The sequence below is a fragment of the Bombina bombina genome, chromosome 7 (genome assembly GCF_027579735.1).
Source record: "Bombina bombina isolate aBomBom1 chromosome 7, aBomBom1.pri, whole genome shotgun sequence".
NCBI classification, from domain to species: domain Eukaryota; kingdom Metazoa; phylum Chordata; class Amphibia; order Anura; family Bombinatoridae; genus Bombina; species Bombina bombina.
In genome coordinates this window covers 140,725,458-140,745,503 of record NC_069505.1, presented here as the reverse complement: position 1 = coordinate 140,745,503, position 20,046 = coordinate 140,725,458, and the positions used below count along the sequence as shown (strand labels likewise).

The 20,046-nt window shown below is 39.5% G+C and overlaps 1 protein-coding gene across 3 annotated transcripts in view; it reads right to left on the bottom strand.

Annotated features, from left to right (window-relative positions):
* Positions 1-8,261, bottom strand: part of LOC128666014 (neuron navigator 2-like) — a 127,292-nt gene extending 119,031 nt beyond the window's left edge. For 2 of the 3 annotated variants that reach the window (XM_053720364.1, XM_053720365.1), the window contains exons 1-2: positions 8,016-8,261; positions 823-961 (exon numbers count right to left, since the gene is read on the bottom strand). In XM_053720364.1, the coding sequence (XP_053576339.1) occupies positions 823-961; positions 8,016-8,113 (237 nt within the window). In that variant the 5' untranslated portion in view covers positions 8,114-8,261. The remainder of the gene's footprint in view (positions 1-822; positions 962-8,015) is intronic. The other variant, XM_053720366.1, reaches the window with a different exon arrangement.
* Between the last annotated feature and the right edge of the window lie 11,785 nt (positions 8,262-20,046).

The window sequence follows — 20,046 nt, the reverse complement described above, 5'->3', positions numbered from 1 at the left end:
CACTACTATAAAGAAGAATATGCACAGATACTGGTCTAAAAATCCAGTATAAAACCCTTTAAAAACTTACTTAGAAGCTCCCAGTTTAGCACTTTTGATTAGGTTGACTGGAACACCCAGTGAAAGCAGACAGTCCCCCCTCCCCCTTCCTCTACATATGAAAATACTCTTTACACAAACAGGAGCAAGCTGGAGTAGGTATATGTCGGTATTCTCCTAAAACTTTGGGGCTTGGTTAGGAGTCTGAAAATCAGCACAATGTTATTTAAAAATAAGCAAAACTATACATTTTTACAAAAAAAAAAAAAAAACTGTATGGGCTATATAAATGGATCATCTACAAAACATTTATGCAAAGAAAAATCTAGTGTATAATGTCCCTTTAAAGCAATGGCCTGTTGTAAAATAGATTTAAAAGCCTGTACTTATCATATATCATCTACTGAGGCCATTTAGTAACAATTATAAATGAGATGATAAAGGAAGTATCTCTCTGGGTTTAAAGTCCCTTTTAACGTTGCTTTATTTCACACAGCCATGGTTTGCACACTTTAGTGCCTAATTGTCCTCATCAGAAGAGATTAGATAAGGGGAACCAAGTTTAAACATGGCGACACACATTATTTTTTATAGAAACTGATCTAAACTATCTATATCTTTAATAGTTTATTGTAAAATAAAAATCTACATACTATTCTCGGGCTAATCTTTTCTTTGAATGAATACATAATTATATCTATAATTTATTTAATGTTTAACGGCACTTTAATTCTCTCCAGCGGCTACAGTACTAGCTACACTTAGAAGACATAAAAAGGTTACCTGCGCATCCAGGTTTTTCCGAGAGGACGCAGGAGTGTTGGCGTACGAGCTTATAGAAGAGCTGGTGTTAATATCATCAGTGCTAAGATTGTCTATAGTGTCACTAATTCCACTGCTCACCGAGCTGCTGTCGTCCCAGCTGAAAAACAGAACAAGCCATTAACATCTAAGCAGGTGGATTGTAAAACCAAACAAAGTGCTTAAAAAAATAGGATTATAACTTCTACAGTCTCCCCTGTAGCTAAACAAACACAGATATTATTAGATACCCAAGTAAGCTTCTCTTTTCCAAACTGTTCCGGACTGAGAAAAAATATTCAGGTCATTGGCACCAAATGAATGGTAGATAGTGCATACTAAATAAAAAGGGATTCCATGTTCTCTGAGCTGTGTTAGGGAGGATCTGAGAAAGCATTCATTAGTTTCTGCAGCCTGCATTCCTTACAACAAAGCAAAAACAACATCTTATTTGTTTGCTTATAAATCACTGTATGCAAGAGCCTGGACTAGCAGTAATGAAATGACTTCTCCAGGAGATTCCCACTGTGCAAGGCCAACAGTAGAACATCCATTCACATTTAAATGTGTTTTTTACTCAGGGTTCTATGAAATAATATGTAATGTTTACCAGTTATGTTCTAAAGGAGCAGCATGGGGAAAGTATATGATTTACAGTAATATTTATACCCAGTTGTCTGCTCTACTTACTGCATTATGTACATGTGCATCTTGTGCATGATTGGCTGCTGTGTATACAGTTGTATACAGAATGATTTGTTTGTGCAAGAAGCAGGTGCCGGATTGGCTGCTGTGCATTCAGTTGTCTACAGAGTGATATGTGTGTGCATAAAGCTTGTGCAGGATTGGCAGCTATACACAGAGTTGTATACAGAGTGATATGTGTGTGCATAAAGCTTGTGCAGGATTGGCAGCTATACACAGAGTTGTCTACAGAGTGATATGTGTGTGCATAAAGCTTGTGCAGGATTGGCAGCTATACACAGAGTTGTATACAGAGTGATATGTGTGTGCATAAAGCTTGTGCAGGATTGGCAGCTATACACAGAGTTGTATACAGAGTGATATGTGTGTGCATAAAGCTTGTGCATGATTGGCTGCTGTGCATTCAGTTGTATACAGAGTGATATGTGTGTGCATAAAGCTTGTGCAGGATTGGCTGCTGTGCATTCAGTTGTATACAGAGTGATATGTGTGTGCATAAAGCTTGTGCAGGATTGGCAGCTATACACAGAGTTGTATACAGAGTGATATGTGTGTGCATAAAGCTTGTGCAGGATTGGCAGCTATACACAGAGTTGTCTAAAGAGTGATATGTGTGTGCATAAAGCTTGTGCAGGATTGGCAGCTATACACAGAGTTGTATACAGAGTGATATGTGTGTGCATAAAGCTTGTGCAGGATTGGCAGCTATACACAGAGTTGTATACAGAGTGATATCTGTGTGCATAAAGCTTGTGCATGATTGGCTGCTGTGCATTCAGTTGTATACAGAGTGATATGTCTGTGCATAAAGCTTGTGCAGGATTGGCTGCTGTGCATTCAGTTGTATACAGAGTGATATGTGTGTGCATAAAGCTTGTGCAGGATTGGCAGCTAAACACAGAGTTGTATACAGAGTGATATGTGTGTGCATAAAGCTTGTGCAGGATTGGCAGCTATACACAGAGTTGTATACAGAGTGATATATGTGTGCATTAAAGCTTGTGCATGATTGGCTGCTGTGCATTCAGTTGTATACAGAGTGATATGTGTGTGCATAAAGCTTGTGCAGGATTGGCAGCTATACACAGAGTTGTATACAGAGTGATATGTGTGTGCATAAAGCTTGTGCAGGATTGGCAGCTATACACAGAGTTGTCTACAGAGTGATATGTGTGTGCATAAAGCTTGTGCAGGATTGGCAGCTATACACAGAGTTGTATACAGAGTGATATGTGTGTGCATAAAGCTTGTGCATGATTGGCTGCTGTGCATTCAGTTGTATACAGAGTGATATGTGTGTGCATAAAGCTTGTGCAGGATTGGCAGCTATGCATTCAGTTGTATACAGAGTGAAATGTGTGTGCATACAGCTTGTGAATGATTGGCAGCTATGCACAGAGTTGTCTACAGAGTGATATATGTGTGCATTAAAGCTTGTGAATGATTGGCTGCTGTGCATGCATATGTACAGTTCATTCTGTATAGTAGGGAAACGATAAAAGCAAATATAGCATTTACTGATTTTACAGTAATTAGATGAGAAATGGTTAACCGTGTTATGTGTAACGTTCTATGCCCTGTTAAACAGCGTTTTTTACACCTATGTAAATATAAATGTATACACACACACATATATATATATATATATAGTTAATCTCATAATTTTGACGGTTAAATACAAGATTGAATGCTCCCTTTCCCACTTGTTATGACATTCAATATATACAACAAATGTTTAGCATGTGAATGTAACATTCTAATATTGCATTTGAATATGGATTCTTAAAGACTTTCATTGCCTATAAAAAACAAATATATGGATATTTGAATGTATTGTTGAATAAACTAAAACTTTACTTTTTTCCTAAATTAAAGGGATATTCCAGACAAAACTGAAAACCACATGGGTGCATTTTAGTTTTGAATAGAAGCAATTTTGTAATATACATAAATTAGCAAAAATACTTCTTATAAAAGCTATAGCGGTTTCAAAAGTGTATTTAAGTATGCATCGTGCACCAGCATTTTAAACACAACATTTGCTCAGAGAGCCTAAGGTACTTGTACTATCTGGTAATGACTCAATTTGTCAATTGCTGACATGATACAAGCCCCAGTGATTATCTGAGCAGCTACATTATTTAAAATGTGGGTGCAGTGACAATATCTAGCTATGCTTCACATGCACGTGCAGAGAAAAATGTCAACACTAAAACAGTGATAGCTTTTACTAGAAGCATTTCTGCTAGTACATGTATATTGTAAATATCTTTCTATTCAAAGATGTAATTAATCTATGTGCATTTACATTTTGACTGGAATGTCCCTTTAATGTTGAATGTTCTGTAAAAAAATAGTAAATGAAGCTTTTTTTACTGGTGTAGAAAACATTACATATTGCAAAGGGTTTAAAAAACATAAAAATGTGGGTTGTGACAAGAACACACATTAAAGTCTTTGTTGTTTCTTAAAAACTACACACAGATGTGCAAATATCCCTTTAACAGAAGTGAAAATCTTATACTACACAACTCAGAAATTTTCAAATGATACAAATGTGATACAAATTTTAGCTACGCGTAGATAAAAAAACCTAAAACTAGAAATTGAAAGGCACATGGACACATTTCAACTTTGGATAGAAGTATTTTTGGAATTCGCTGTATTAGCAAAAAAGCTTCCAATAAAAGTTATTACTGTTTCAGTGACAATGGGGCCTATTTAACAAAGGTCTGTCGGACCTGATCCGACAGTGCGGATCAGGTCCGACAGACCTCGCTGAATGCGGAGAGCAATACGCTCTCCGTATTCAGCATTGCACTAGCAGCTCTTGTGAGCTGCTGGTGCAACGCCGCCCCCTGCAGGGGGGGTGTCAATCAACCCGATCGTACTTGATCGGGTTGAATTGCGGCGATGTCTGTCGCCTGCTCAGAGCAGGCAGACAGGTTATAGAGTAGCAGTCTTTAGACCGCTGCTTCATAACTGCTGTTTCTGGCGAGTCTGTAGGCTCGGCAGAAACACGGGCCCTCAAGCTCCATCCGGAGCTTGATAAATGGGCCCCAATGTTTACTGTGCATGGAGCATATGTACATATCCCTGTGCGCCTTCATTCAAACACTGTTCTTGCTCAGACCGCTTACAGTAGCCTATATGTATAACCAAGCAACACCAACAACAAAGGGGTTAAACACATAGGGAAAGTCCTGAACACAGCTGATGATTGGTGGGGTTGTGCAACTGCCACTGCCGATTGGCTCACCAGCTGTTTTCTGCTTGGGACCAGCAGTTTTCTCTCAAGCAGGACTTTACCTATGTGCCATTTTTCCACTACAATGGAACGTTAGCGATCATTTTATTATTTGCACCAAATAGATGTGTAATTCAGGCAATCGCTTGCCATACTGAGATATTTCTATAACTAAATATACCAAGAACGCTGTATATAACCTATGCTCACTGATCGTACACACAGTACATGCTGTAGAAACCAGATAAACAGGTTAAGATTTTGCCCCCAGCTCTGGTTATAATTATCCCAGCAAAAATAAACATTAACGAATGAGCGGATGCAGAAAGCAAACACGATCTGCAATTAGATAACTGGGTTATTACAAAGCCATTTACAGGTGGTTACTTTTCTTATCCTAATCAGATTAACGTTTCCTATAAAATAACAATGTATACAAATACATAGACATTATATGCAATCCATTTAAATCATTTATACAAAACCGTATTAACAAACGGTAAGCAAAAGCTATTTGCATTTTAACTGAAAACAGCAGTAAACCTACAGTACGCCGCATAAAGAGTTTCAGGGATAACTTCCAGAGCCGTATTGGTGGGGAGAGACAAGCCCCCCTTTATTCTATTATTTTAGCCCAGGAATACATTTAAAAAAAATAATACTAGGGGAGAGGGACAAGCTTCCTCCATTCTCAAAATAAAAAATGGTAGATTTATTGAACCAAGGAATATTGTTTGTTGTTTTTTTAAAGTAATATTAAAGGGATACGATTTGTGATTCAGACAGAGAATACAATTTAATAAAACAAAACAAAACAATTTTCTTTCTATTATCAAATTTGCTTCATTCCCATGTTATTCTGTAGAAGAGATATCTAGATAGTCGTCTGAAGCACTACATGGCAGGAAATAGTGCTGCATTCTAGTGCTCTTGCAAATGGATAACATTCTTGCAAAACTGCTGCCATATAGTGATCCAGAAATGGGCCGGCTCCTAAGCATACATCCCTGCTTTTTAGTCAAAGATACTAATAGAACAAAGAAAAATGTATAAGTAGCCCATAATCATACAGTTATCTTTAACAAAAACAAAACACTGCTCACTTGCCAGGATGTATAGTTCAACTTGTTATCCCTTTAATTAATTGCAAGTTAAAGGGACATTAAACCCAAAAAATCTCTTTCATGATTCAGATAGCGAATACAATTTTTAAAAAGTTTCCAGTTTACTTCTATTATCAAATTTATTTCATTCTCATGTTATTCTTTGTTGAAGAGATACCTAGGTAGGTAGCTAATGTATAACATTGTTGCAAAACTGCAGCTATATAGTGCTGCAGACACGTGCACACTCTTGAGCTTACATTTCTGCTTTTCAAATAAGGATAACAACAAAACGAAGAAAATATGATAATAGAAGTAAATCAGAAAGTTGTTTAAAATTTGATGTTCTATCTAAATCACGAAAGAAAATATTTGGGGTTTATGTCCCTTTAAGAATTAGTACCAAGAATTTCATTTTTTATTCCTGTTTGAATTATCCATCTGTTGTACAATATATTACAAGTAACAATGCAGAAACATGGCTGTAACGTATTTACGATACAGACTAGCGCATATAGTCATTGGGTGATAAACACAACACACAAGTTACATATTACGTTCCATATAGCTTACTGTCTACAGACCGTTTTAGCGGTCAGTTTGATGGAAGCAACAGGCACTATTAATAACGGCCAGAAATAGGAATATTCACTTGCAAACACTAACTGGGAGAACTCGTTTTAGGCAATTGTTTAGCACAAAGACTCCTATGAGACTTCAATTGCTGCAGGGGAATGTGATAAAGAGGAGAATGGGGGGGGGGATGGGAGACCAACTTACTGGCAATCTATGTTAACAGGATTAAATAAATGCATTAGCAATTAACTTACCTTCATATCCCTCTTGCTCCCTTTAAACTTAATTACAAACCAGAGCATCATACCCAAACTCTATAACATTGAAAGGACGAGTCAAAATTCAGATATTGTGTACAACTCCACCCCGCCAAAAAAAAAGACATATTCCAATTTGATTTTTTCTCTTGGTCTCCTTTGTTGAAAGTTAGCTACTTCCCATTATTGCATACCTAGGTAGGCACATGCGTGTGCATGTGTCTTGAGCCCAATATGGAAACAGTGTTTACAACTAAATGTTTGTAACAAGTAATTTTGATGAGAGAAATTAGCTGGGATAGTTTATTTTTAAATAATATGCTCTCTCTGAATGAGGATACTTTAATTTGACTTACATGCCCCTTTATATGATGCGCACACTTTAAATTGTGTTAAACAATTTGATCTTTTTTTTTACCATTTGGCTGCCTAAAAACAACTGGCACGCATTGCATAGCTATGAAATACAGTTCTCTTTGGATGCCAAGTGGTTAAGATTCACAAACTCAGGAACTGTTCTGCTGGTGCATTAAACTGAAATATATTATTTATCTTCATGCCGTGGGAAACGCTAAGGATAAATATAGAGATAAGAGAAAATGTTGCCAAATCTGAAACTTTATTTGTAAAACAAAAGGGAGATTAGTCCTCTATGGTTCTTTGAAAGTTGGCAAGAAGTAGCTGTGTGTTCTTGGTCCTGACAGGTACAAGGTGAATAGTTGGAATTTTCTGACTACAAATCAAGTAAAACCGCAGCTGGGATCCCCAGGTACAGCAGGTATAAAGATAAAACATTATCAACCTCTTCTTGCCAGGATCCTTCACATTTGCAACGGTTTTCAACATTCTAAACGGGTCCCCAAATATTTCATTTAGAACGTAAGCTGATAAGCCCACCAGTTCAGTAGGTCACTATGTATAAAGGTGGTAAACATCAGATGTTAACTCATGGGCAGGGCCCTGTACCCCTTTATTATTTGTATCTTTTTTATTTAGTTTTACTCTTTAACTGTGCACCTAATGCCACTGCACTGTTTAACATAATACTGTGCACCTAATGCCACTGCACTGCTTTACATAATCATATTAATAATAATAATAATAATAATACCTAACATGACACACAACGTTTCTAACAAACTATATTATATATTTACATAAACACACATACATACTCTATAAGCTGTATATACTTTTTTTTAAGCTAAAAAAAAAACCTTATACTGTCTTATCCCCGGAACAATACAATATAGCAGTATAAGCACAAAGGCTGAAGAAAGATCCTACCTTGCCAAACTGTCCGTAAAGCGCATTTGACGGCTCTGCTGCCCATGGAATGTGCCTGATAAACTACACAGATTGCCTTTGTATGATGACACCTTCATTAAAGCAAAAAGCTGTGCACTAGATCATAACCTCTCCTGGTAACAAAAGCTGTGTTTTCGGAAGCACATGTAGCAGCCCTGAGAGTCACTGGAAGTTAACACTAAAGTTGTATGTGATCATCAGAAGGTTCCCTAGTCAGGAAACCTGATCCCAGAGCAATGTTAACTACTGGATTGCTGGCAGCCCACAGGCAGCTTAGGTCATATGTGAGACACTACAATGAGGTGGCAGCAGACTGTGAAGGAGTGAATGTGTGTAAATAAGGAAATGAGTGTGAGCATAGCAGATAATGCATGCAAAGGGAACAGTGAATACTGTGTATACACTACCTCCCAGACGTCTACATTTTATATCGTTTGCCATATACACAAATGTACTTGATACCATCTAGCCTGCCATCTACCTAGGTGTTAAAAGTCCCTTAAAGGGACAGTAAACACATTGCAATTACAAGACATTTCTGTTGGGTTGCTATAGAATAAGATATCAGTAATGTTTTTTAAAACCAATCAACATCCCTTTTCCTGCAAATATTTATCAATAGCCAAACTCCACCCACAATTTGCCTAATATGGGGGAGACAATCTGGGCTTTAGTCTAAAGTCTAGTCACTGTGATAAAGTTTGCATAAATGTCTGATAAAGCAAATTAGGGACATATATGGGGCAGACTTAGCCTCCAAAAGTCAGCAGGGTCCATTTCAAGTTCTGAGAATTAGAAATTGCTGAATTTCAAAGCTAAATAAGATATATATATAAAATAAATAAATAATAAAGTCTATATTGAAAAGTGAATCTCATGGTATGTACAGTCCCTTTAAAATGTGTTTTTTTGTTCATACTAGAAGCCATTGCACTTATCTTCTACAGGTATATGTAAGTACTGTTTAAAAAAATAACTGGATTTGATTAAATTAAATATTTTCATGTTATTTCACAAATGTGAAAAATCTATTTCAGGTTTTTAAAGGATTCTGATAGCTCTTTCAGCACACTGTAAAACCAAATGAGAATCACTTTACCAGTACTAATATTTTTGTGCATAAAGAAGTAGTGGATAAAAAAAAGAATGTATGACACAACTGTATAGAACAGAAACCAGTCAGAATAATAAAGAGGCAGTTGTACATTTTTCGATGCCATGATTACAGATATATGCAGAATAGTCATAGAAACATAGATTTTGATGGTAGATAAGAACCAAAATACCCTTTGAGTCTTTGGGGTAGATTTAACAAATGCCTTCAGGCTCGCCGGAAACAGCAATTATGAAGCAGCGGTCTTAAGAGCGCTGCTCCTTAACTGGTCCGCTGTCTCTGAGGCTGCGGACATCAATCCGTCTGATCCTATATGATCGGGCTGATTGACATCCCCTGCTAGCGGCCGATTGGTCACAAATCTGCAGGGGGCGGCATAGCACAAGCAGTTCTGGTGAACTGCTTGTGTAATGATAAATGCAGACAGGGTATGGTGTCGGCATTCAGCGATGTCTGTCGGACATGATACGCTGACAGACATTGGTAAATCTACCCCTTTGAGTCTGTTCATACTTTCATCAGATCTTTAGAATAGCCTTGTGGATATGCCGGTTATTACTGTATTCTGTTATAGGCCTTACCCCCTCTATTGGAGTTCCACTCCATCAATTAAAGCCAAGGGACAGTATACACCAATTTGCATATAACTGCATGTTATAGACACTATTATAAAGAACAATATGCACAGACACTGATCTAAACATCCAGTATAAAACCTTTTAAAAACTTTCTAGGAGCTCCCAGTTTACCACTGTTGATGAGGTTAGGCTAGAACACCCACTGCAAGGGGCTGAGAATATAGGAACAGCAGACACCCCCCCCCCTCCTCCACTGCATATGAAAAATCAGATTATACAAACACGAGCCGCAGGAATCTGTAGGCATCAATATTCATCTAAAACTTTGGGGCTTAGTTAGGCGTCTGAAAATCAGCACAATGTTATTAAAAAATAAGTACGACTATACATTGTTACAAAAATACGCCCAGATAGGTTATATATAATGGATCATCTACAAAACAATTATGCAAGAAAAATCTAGTGTACAATGTCCCTTTAACCATCAATTAAAGGGACACTCAAGACAAAATTAAAATTAAATGATTCAGATATAGCAAGACATTTTAAACAACTTTCCAATTTACTTCTATTAACAACATGTGCACAGTCTTTTTATATTACACTTTTTGAGTCACCAGATCCTACTGAGCATGTGCAAGAATTCAGAGTATACGTATATGTATTTGTGATTGGCCGATGGCTGTCACATGGTACAGGGGGAGTGGAAATAGACATAACTTGGAAATTTCTCAACAAAAAAATCTAGTACTCATTTCAAATTCAGACTAAGTGCTATTGTATTGTCTTTTTATCATTCATGTGTTGATTATGCAAATCTACTGTGTTTACGGGTCCTTTAACCACCCTTTCTGTAAAGACATACTCCCACAGATTAGTCCTGTAGCTACTATACTCCCACTTGAGATCATGCCCCGTTGTTCTGGTGGTGCTTAACCTCATTTCTATTAGATTATTTAATAGACTTAAATGTTTCCATCATATCCTCTCTCTCTCTTCTCCTCTAAGCTTTTCATATTAATGTCACAAAGACACTAGTAACTAGTTTGTGTATAACGTTGTGGGGATACAGTCTGCACATAGTATTCAACAAAAGGCCAAACCAATGACTTGTAAAGTGTCAGAAAAACACCACGTTTTCTGCTACTAATACCTTATCATATACAGCCAATCATTATACAGGCCATACCTGATGGGTTACTGGACTGTTTACCAAAGTTCAAATAATGCATTATAATTCCCAAGCCTTGCTCCTCTTCTGCTACTGCCGGTAAATGGTCTTTGAGCCTATAACAAATTTTGTTTTTTGCATCCAAAACGTATAAACATTTTGTGGTGTTACATTTTTATTTCAATATCACAAAGTGCCTAAACTAGATACTGATTTGAAGCATTTGCATGTTATGGAATTTGCTTTAAAGGAACACAAAACCTAACATTTTTCATTCATGTTCCTCCCTGCACACCCTGCAGCATGTGTTACTCATAAGAGTCCAGGAAAACATGGCTGAGGTGGCAACTCTATACCTATGAGAGAAGAAACACAACACACAAGTCCCCACACTAATGGAGATAAAGTACCTCTTCTTATAATCAGATACGTGAGCCAGAGGGACACGTCCCTTCTCTAAAATGAAGTTAAGTACAACTTGCAAAGCCAGTATACAGTGCGATTACCATCACTGTGTGCGACTAATTGTTTTTAGTTGGTTGCATACCTTTGGCATGAGATGTTTTACTGCATTCATTTCAAACCTACAGAATACCCAACACTATGAGTAATTTTGCAATTATTATTCAGGGAGACTGTACAGTAAATATTTTTATTGCTTAAAGGGACACTGAATCCAAATTTTTTCTTTCGTGATTCAGATAGAGCATGCAATTTTTAGCAACTTTCTAATTTACTCCTATTATCAAATTCTCTTCATTCTCTTGGTATCTTTATTTGAAATGCAAGAATGTAAATTTAGATGCCAGCCCATTTTTGGTGAACACGCTTTGTTGTTCTTGCTGATTGGTGAATAAATTCACCCACCAATAAACAAGGTCTTTCCATGGTCCTGAACCAAAAAAAATAGCTTAGATGCCTTCTTTTTCAAATAAAGAAAGCAAGAGAACGAAGAAAATTGATAATAGGAGTAAATTAGAAAGTTGCTTACATTTGCATGCACTATCTGAATCACAAAAGAAAAAAATTGGGTTCAGTGTCCCTTTAATTTATTAGTGACTAGTTTTCTATTTGTATATATAATTAATTACAGCAATATTTCATCTCCTCTCTCACTCCTTTTGCCCTTTGAGGTAAAGAGGCAATTAACTTTTTCTTTAAAAAATCCATGTAACAGAACGCTCTTTTAGATGCATCAAAGAAGAAAGGACTGGGAAAACAATGTTTTTGTTTTTTTAATGTATGTGAGCCATGTCACTGTCCACCAATAAAACTGTGTTCTGCTAATTAGCCAAAGAGCAATCAGTCCATGCGGTTCGGCTGTAAACAGACATGCACTTCCTGTTAGCTTCAAAATTCATTTTCAATTATTATTATTAATTTTATTTTTGTGCTTAATGTCACTTTAAGCTGCATTCACAACAGCAACCTCATAAAAGGTGTGAAACGCTACAATGAATTTGTCTACATCTCAGCCTATCATAACTTGTAAATAGCAGTAAAGTATGAAGCTATCTTAGCACTTCCCTTCAGATGCTCACTGTCAGCCCCGGTGTTCTGTCGAGAACTCCAATCTGTCGAAAACTCCAATCTGACATCACTTCTGGTATTTCCATACATCTGATTGGTCCGTGTCCTATGAGTGACAGGATTCACAACCAATCAGATAGGCCCTGTAATCGCCTATCTTCACTATCTATTTTGCCTCCGCCTGGGGGGTTCAAGGGTGGCAAAGCCCCCCTTGTAAACCTCATTCTCCAAGGTTTACTTGGGGTGTATGCAAAGGTTCTGCGGTGGCCCCCCAGACAGAGGCAAAACAGATACTAAAATAAAAGAGTCACCGGAAGTGACGTCAGATTGGAGTTTTTGACGAATTGGAGTTCTCGACAGAACACTGATTTTCCCAGACCATATCCAGAAACAAGAAATATGGAATGTGGCGGCGCTGTGTAACCTCGGGGGATGCAAGCTGCTCTTTTCCTCTGTGAAACCTGCCTTCTTTCACCTCCAAAATAAAAAGCTCACAATAGTGTAGCACGTTTCAAGTAAAATGGTAGGCGCACAAACAGGTCATACTTACAGGATTTCAGTTTTGAATCAGCCTTTTATTAAAACCATCACAAGGGTATCTTCAGATGCAGCTTCAGATTTTATTAAAATATAGCTCAACGCGTTTCGGCAAAACAAGCCTTTCTCAAGAGCATAAAACCTCCAACTTGCTTTGACATATATTGATTTTATGCTCTTGAGAAAGGCTGATTTAAAACTGAAATTCTGTGAGTATGACCGGTTTGTGCGCCTACCATTTTACTTGAAACGTTCTACACCGTTGTGAGCTTTTTATTTTGAAGGTGAAAGAAGGCAGGTTTCACAGAGGAAAAGAGCAGCTTGCATCCCCTGAGGTGACACAGCGCCGCCACATTCAATATTTCTTATCTCAGTCTATCATGTCTGCAGGTTTGGTCAACTCTAACATTTTTAGTATTGATTCCTATGGAGAGTTAATTTACTTACTTATTATTTTGCATGACCTAAAATCTTGACTTGACACGTGCTGTATTTATTATCTCTTACTTATTTTCTTGATAAAAATACAAAAACAAAAAAGATTGTAAGATACTTCCAGTAATGTATATCATCTTATGTTCTAGGAAAACGCCTTTGGAAGGAATCCTGGATCTATTAAAGGAAGATATTTATAGCTGATGAATGTTATGTTGGCAATTCTAAGAAAATGGTGAATTCAAATTTTTGTAACTTTATGTGATTGTTATAATATTTATCTTTACTTATAATGGGCAATGAACACTGGTGGTTATAAGGGGGTGCATTCTGCTGCTTCCTGATCCTGCTACCCCTAAAGTTTTAGTTCATATTTGCTTAAAGGGACAGTCAACACCAGACTTTCTGCTGTTTAAAAAGAAAGATAATCCCTTTATTACCCATTCCCCAGTTTTGCATAACCAACACTGTTATATTTATACACGTTTTACCTCTGTAATTACCTTGTATCTAAGCCTCTGCAAACTGCCCCCTTTTTCAGCTCTTTTGACAGACTTGCATTATAGCCAATCAGTGCTTGCTCCAGGGTAACTTCACGTGCATGAGATCAATGTTATCTATATGAAACACATGAACTAATGCCCTCTAGTGGTCAAAATGCATTCAGATTAGGAGCAGTCTTCAAGGTCTAAGAAATTAGCATATGAACCTCCTAGGTTTAGCTTTCAACTAAGAATACCAAGAGAACAAAGCAAAATCGGTGATAAAAGTAAAGTTGTTTAAAACTACATTCCCTATTTAAATCATGAAAGTTTTTTTGGGACTTGACTGTCCCTTTAATTTACCAGGAACACACAGAGGGGTCGTGCACCCTATTACACAACCAGGGTTTATTGACTTGCAATTAACTCAATAAATAGCATAACAAGAGAATATGAGAAAAAATAGTGCCTCAGAAATATGCATCAAAGCTTACTGCCCCACTAATTCCTGCTGCCCTAGGTATGGGTACAGTAGGCCTAGGCCAAAATACGCCCCTGGATAAACTTTTGTAATCAGAGCTTCTAGGATAATGCTGAGTAAGACTGCTGTGTGTACAGTACAACTGTGTATTGTATACTGACATTCTGCAGTCTCTGTGTTTACATAGCGATGGACAGAATTTGCAAGCCTCAACATGCCAGAGAATTGTATAGGGCAGCTTCTTCAAAAATATGTCATTCTTTGTTTGTAAAACACAAAGGTACCTGACAATAAGCAGAGCGCTCTCACAAACCATACACAAGGAATTAAAGGGACAGTTTACTCAAACATGTTCTCCCCTTTAATTTGTTCCCAATGATCCACTTTACCTGCTGGAGTGTATTAAATTGTTTACCATTACCCTTATATTGGCATTTGAAATAGTTGATTTAGCCTGTGGTATCACCACATAGCCTGAAAGTTTTTGGCCTTAGGTCCAAGCTGTAGATGAGCTGTGTAACCTTTATGACAGTAGATGTCCTTGTTGTCTGAGGGCTAAAACCTAGATTCCAAATAAGGCAAATGGTGAGTGGAGTTTAGCTATTGAAAAGTAATTGCAGTAGAAAAAAAAAATGTCTTGTAATTACAAGGTGTTTACTGTCCCTTTAACTCCAAAACTTTATATTTTCATTTAAATGTACAAATCCATGGGAATTCTGGTTAATATTTCACTTATCATAAGTTACAAAATTAGACTCTGCTCGCCCCCAAGGACTTTGTATAAAAGGAATTTTAGTATAGAACCATACATGGTTACTCAGGAGATCCGATTTGGGATATATGGGAGTAGAATGGAACCAATACAGTGGGCAGATCTTGTAGGGAGGGAATACTTTATTATATTTTCTAATTATTTACCCAAGTCCTCCTTGCCTTCTTTATTACTGTTTACTCAAAGACCTGTACTTAGTGAGAACAATGGTAAATGAACATTTTAGTACCTCTCTGTCACAGCTAGGGGCATTATTTTATCTACACCTTCTTGTTTACATAATTTTTAATGTTACCAGAACTTAATAAATACTTTCCTGTATAAAATTAAATGGCCAGTAGCGTCAAAACTAAATTTTTATGACTTAGATAGAACATGTTATTTTAAACACCTTTTCAATTTACTTCTATGATCTAATTTACTATATTCTCTTGGTATTCTTTGTTGAGAAGCATATCTAGGTAGGCTAAATGAGCTGTAATGCACTACTGATTGGTGGCCGCATATATATATATATATATATATATATATATATATATGCTCTTCATATTGGTTTGCCCAATTACATCAGCTAGCTCCCTGTAGTGTATTACTGATTTAACAAAGGATACCTAAGAATGAAGCAAATTTGATTATGGAAGTAAACTGGAAAATTGTTTAAGGTTGTATGCTGTATCTGAATGCTGTATTCCACATGCAACAATTGTTTGCAAACTTTATCTTTGTCTTCTGCAGAAGAGATCAAATAAGGGAAACCTAGGTTTCAATATGGTGGTACCCATTACTTTACAGCAACTTAAGTACTTAATGGAAACTAAAACTTTACATGTATTTCTTCAGTATTTAAACATACATATTATTTTCAGGCTAGTCTTTGCTTTGAATACATCATTATATCTAGTGTTTATTTACTGATTCATGTCTCTTTAAAACATAAATAAAAGACATTTCAATGTATTTTTTTTCTTGATCTTATGCCCTAAATTAACACATTTTTGAACTTCTTTAATTTACAAAGCTCATAAAGCTGCAACAGGAAAAATCTTTAATGCATTAGAGCATTTTATTATTGGATTTTTGCTTGTATATCCATGTGTTTAATGCACGTCTTCGCCATACGTGCAGAGTATCTGTGCAACCTCTGTGCCGGTCTTTAAACACATAGGAATAGATTTGCAATAGTGCAATAAGAAAACATATTCAATCACTTTCTTATTGCAGTTATATGTCCCTTTATGTTGACTTGTGGTTCTGGTCACACGTGAAAAGGTTTACCCATAGGGGTCGATTTATCAAGGGCCGAATGGCTCCTGGTGCCCCTTTTTCCGTGCGAGTCTTTAGGCTCGCTGGAAACAGCAGTTATGAAGCAGCAGTATTAAGACCGCTGCTCCTTAACTGGTCCGCTGCCTCTGAGGCTGCGGATATAATCCGCCCAATCCTATACAATTGGGTTGATTGACACCCCCTGCTAGCGGCCGATTGGCTGCAAGTCTGCAGGGGGCGGCATTGCACAAGCAGTTCACCAGAAATGCTTGTGCAATATATGCAGACTGCGTATGCTGTCGGCATTCAGCAATGTCTGGCGGACATGATACGCTACTGCGTATCATGTCCGCCAGACATTGGTAAATCAGCCCCATAGTGTGATTTGGAGAACAGATTCCAAATGCTTTGTCACACAATCTTATATTTAATTTGCTAGTTCTGCAGTGATTCTGCATACCATACATATTAAAAATTCTCTCTGTATCTTTTGTTGAAAAACATGGACGTGAACGCAAGAGTGTGCACATATCTGGAGCACTAAATGGCAGCAGTTTTGTAAGAATGTTATCCATTTGCAAGAGCACTCGATAGCAACAATATTTCCTGCCATGTAGTGCTCTAGACACCTAGTATCTAGGTATCTCTTCAACAAAGAATATCATGGGAACCAACTAAATAAGGTCAATTGAAAACTATTTTTTTTAAATTGTATACTCTGAATCACAAAAGAAATGTTTTGGGTTTCATACCCTTTTAAGTGCCTCGTGAGCAGTAGCGCAGGGCCGCGCTAAGGAGCGAGGATTGAGCAGCTGGATTGCTGTAAACACAACTGTAACAATGTTTATTTATTTTAAATTGCTATTCCTTGCTACTAACAACTCATTCCACGTTCGCCCTATCCTGTCTCTAAAAGCCGCCCGCAGTACAGTGAGTGCTATAGTGCGCAGGCTTTTACAGAGTGTAAGGAGCGTTAACTTAAAAGCAGCACTTAGAAGAAATTGTCCCTCAGTAGGAGACTGTCTTGGTAATACTGGCAAAGCATCTTATCTCATAGTGGAGTAGCACATGGTGAAGCTGCACACCTGTCACTGTCCCATTGTGTGGCAATAAACAGCTTATCCTGGGCCTAGGTCTGGCTCCTATATTAGTCTACACTGTCCTCTATTATCACCCTTATCCTATAATATAGAAGGCCAAGTGTGTTTATCCGAAGCTGTCATGCGCAGTAGAGACAGCACAAGGACAAACACACCTGGCCTTAGAGTCTACCTGATCTGCTGCAGCACGGTGACGGTGTGCGGAAGTGGGCGTGGACGCCTTGAGCGGGCGTGGCCGGGATGTGAGTGGGCGTGAAAGGGACATGACCGGGCGTGACAGGGGTGGGGCCGGGTGTAGGAGATAGAAAAAGAGGGGGAGAGAGCGAAAGAGATGGGAAAGAGCTAAAGAGAGGGTAAGAGAGAGCAAAAGAGAGGATAAGAGAGAGCAAAAGAGAGGGTAAGAGAGAGCAAAAGACAGGGGAAGAGAGAGGGGAAGGTGCAAAAGAGGGGAAAGAGCAAAATAGAGGGAAGAGAGGAGGGGGAGAGAGAAAAAAAGAGGGAAGAGAGAGAGCAAAAGAAGAGGGGGTGGAGAGAGAGCAATATAGAGGGGGAGAGAGAGCAAAATAGGCGTGGGAGAGTGGAGAGAGAGCAAAATGGGGGGGGAGAGGGGAGAGAGCAAAAGAGAGGGATGGAGAGAGAGAGCAAAAGAGAGGGGAGATAGAGCAAAAGAGAGGGGAGAGACAGCAAAAGAGAGGGGAGAGAGAGCGCAAAAGGGAGGGAGAGAGAGCAGAACTAGCAAATTAAATATAAGAGAGGGGGAGAGAGCGCAAAAGAGAGGGGGAGAGAGAGAGCACAAAAGAGAGGGGAGAGAGAGCAAAAAGAGAGGGGAGAGAGAGCGCAAAAGAGAGGGGGGAGAGAGAGCGCAAAAGGGAGGGGGAGAGAGCAGAACTAGCAAATTAAATATAAGAGAGGGGGAGAGAGAGAGCGCAAAAGAGAGGGGGAGAGAGAGAGCGCAAAAGAGAGGGGGGAGACAGAGAGCGCAAAAGAGAGGGGGGAGAGAGAGTGCAGAAGACAGGGGGGGAGAGAGAGCGCAAAAGAGAGGGCAGGAGAGAGCGCAGAAGACAGGGGGAGAGAGAGAGCGCAAAAGAGAGATGGGAGAGAGCGCAAAAGATATTGGGGGAGGTTGAGAGCGCAAAAGAGAGGGGGAGAGAGAGAGTGCAAAAGAGAGGGGAGGGGGAGAGAGCAAAAGAGAAGGGGGAGAGAGAGAGCAAAAGAGAGGGGGGGAGAGAGCGCAAAAGAGAGGGGGGAGAGAGAGAGCAAAAGAGAGGGGGGAGAGAGCGCAAAAGAGAGGGGGGAGAGAGCGCAAAAGAGAGGGGGGGAGAGAGCGCAAAAGAGAGGGGGGAGAGAGCGCAAAAGAGAGGGGGGAGAGAGAGCGAAAAAGAGAGGGGGGGAGAGAGCGCGTCAAAAGAGAGGGGGGAGAGAGAGAGCAAAAGAGAGGGGGGGAGAGAGAGAGCAAAAGAGAGGGGGGGGAGAGAGAGAGCAAAAGAGAGGGGGGGGAGAGAGAGCGCAAAAGAGAGCGGGGGAGAGAGAGAGCAAAAGAGAGAGGGGAGAGAGAGAGCAAAAGAGAGGGGGCGAGAGTAAAAGAGAGGGGGCGAGAGCAAAAGAGAGGGGGGGAGAGAGAGAGCAAAAGAGAGGGGGGAGAAGAGCGCAAAAGAGAGGGGGGGAGAGAGCGCAAAAGAGAGGGGGGATAGAGCAAAAGAGAGGGGGGGAGAGAGCAAAAGAGGGGGGAGAGAGCAAAAGAGAGGAGGTAGAGAGAGCAAAAGAGGAGGTAGAGCGAGCAAAAGAGAGGGGGAGAGAGCAGAAGAAGAGGGGGGAGAGAGAGAGCAAAAGAGAGGGGGAAGAGAGAGAGCAAAAGAGAGGGGAGAGAGAGCAAAAGAGAGGAGGTAGAGAGAACAAAAGAGAGGTGGAGTGAGAGAGCGCAAAAGAGAGGGGGAGAGAGGACAAGAGAGAGGGGGGAGAGAGTGCAAAAGAGGGGTAGAGAGTGCAAAAGAGAGGGGGAGAGCGCAAAAGAGAGGGGGAGAGCGCAAAAGAGAGGGGGAGAGAGCGCAAAAGAGAGGGGAGGGGGGAGAGAGAGTGCAAAAAGAGAGGGGGGGAGAGAGCAAAAAAGAGAGGGGGAGAGACAGCGCGCAAAAGAGAGGGGGAGAGAGCGCAAACGAGAGGGGGGAGAGAAAGCGCAAAAGAGAGGGGGGAGAGAGAGCGCAAAAGAGAGGGGAGTGGGAGAGAGAGCGCAAAAGAGAGGGGAGAGAGCGCAAAAGAGAGGGGGGAGAGAGTGCAAAAGAGAGGGGGAGAGAGAGTGCAGAAGACAGGGGAGGGAGAGCGCAAAAGAGAGGGGGAGAGAGAGAGAGAGAGCGCAGAAGAGAGGGAGGGAGGGAGAGAGCACAAAAGAGAGGGGGAGAGAGAGAGTGCAAAAGAGAGAGAGAGCGCAAAAGAGAGGGAGGAGAGAGAGAGCGCAAAAGAGATGGGGGAGAGAGAAAGCAAAAGAGAGGGGAGAGAGAGCACAAAAGAGAGGGGGAGAGAGGACAAGAGAGAGGGGGAGAGAGGACAAGA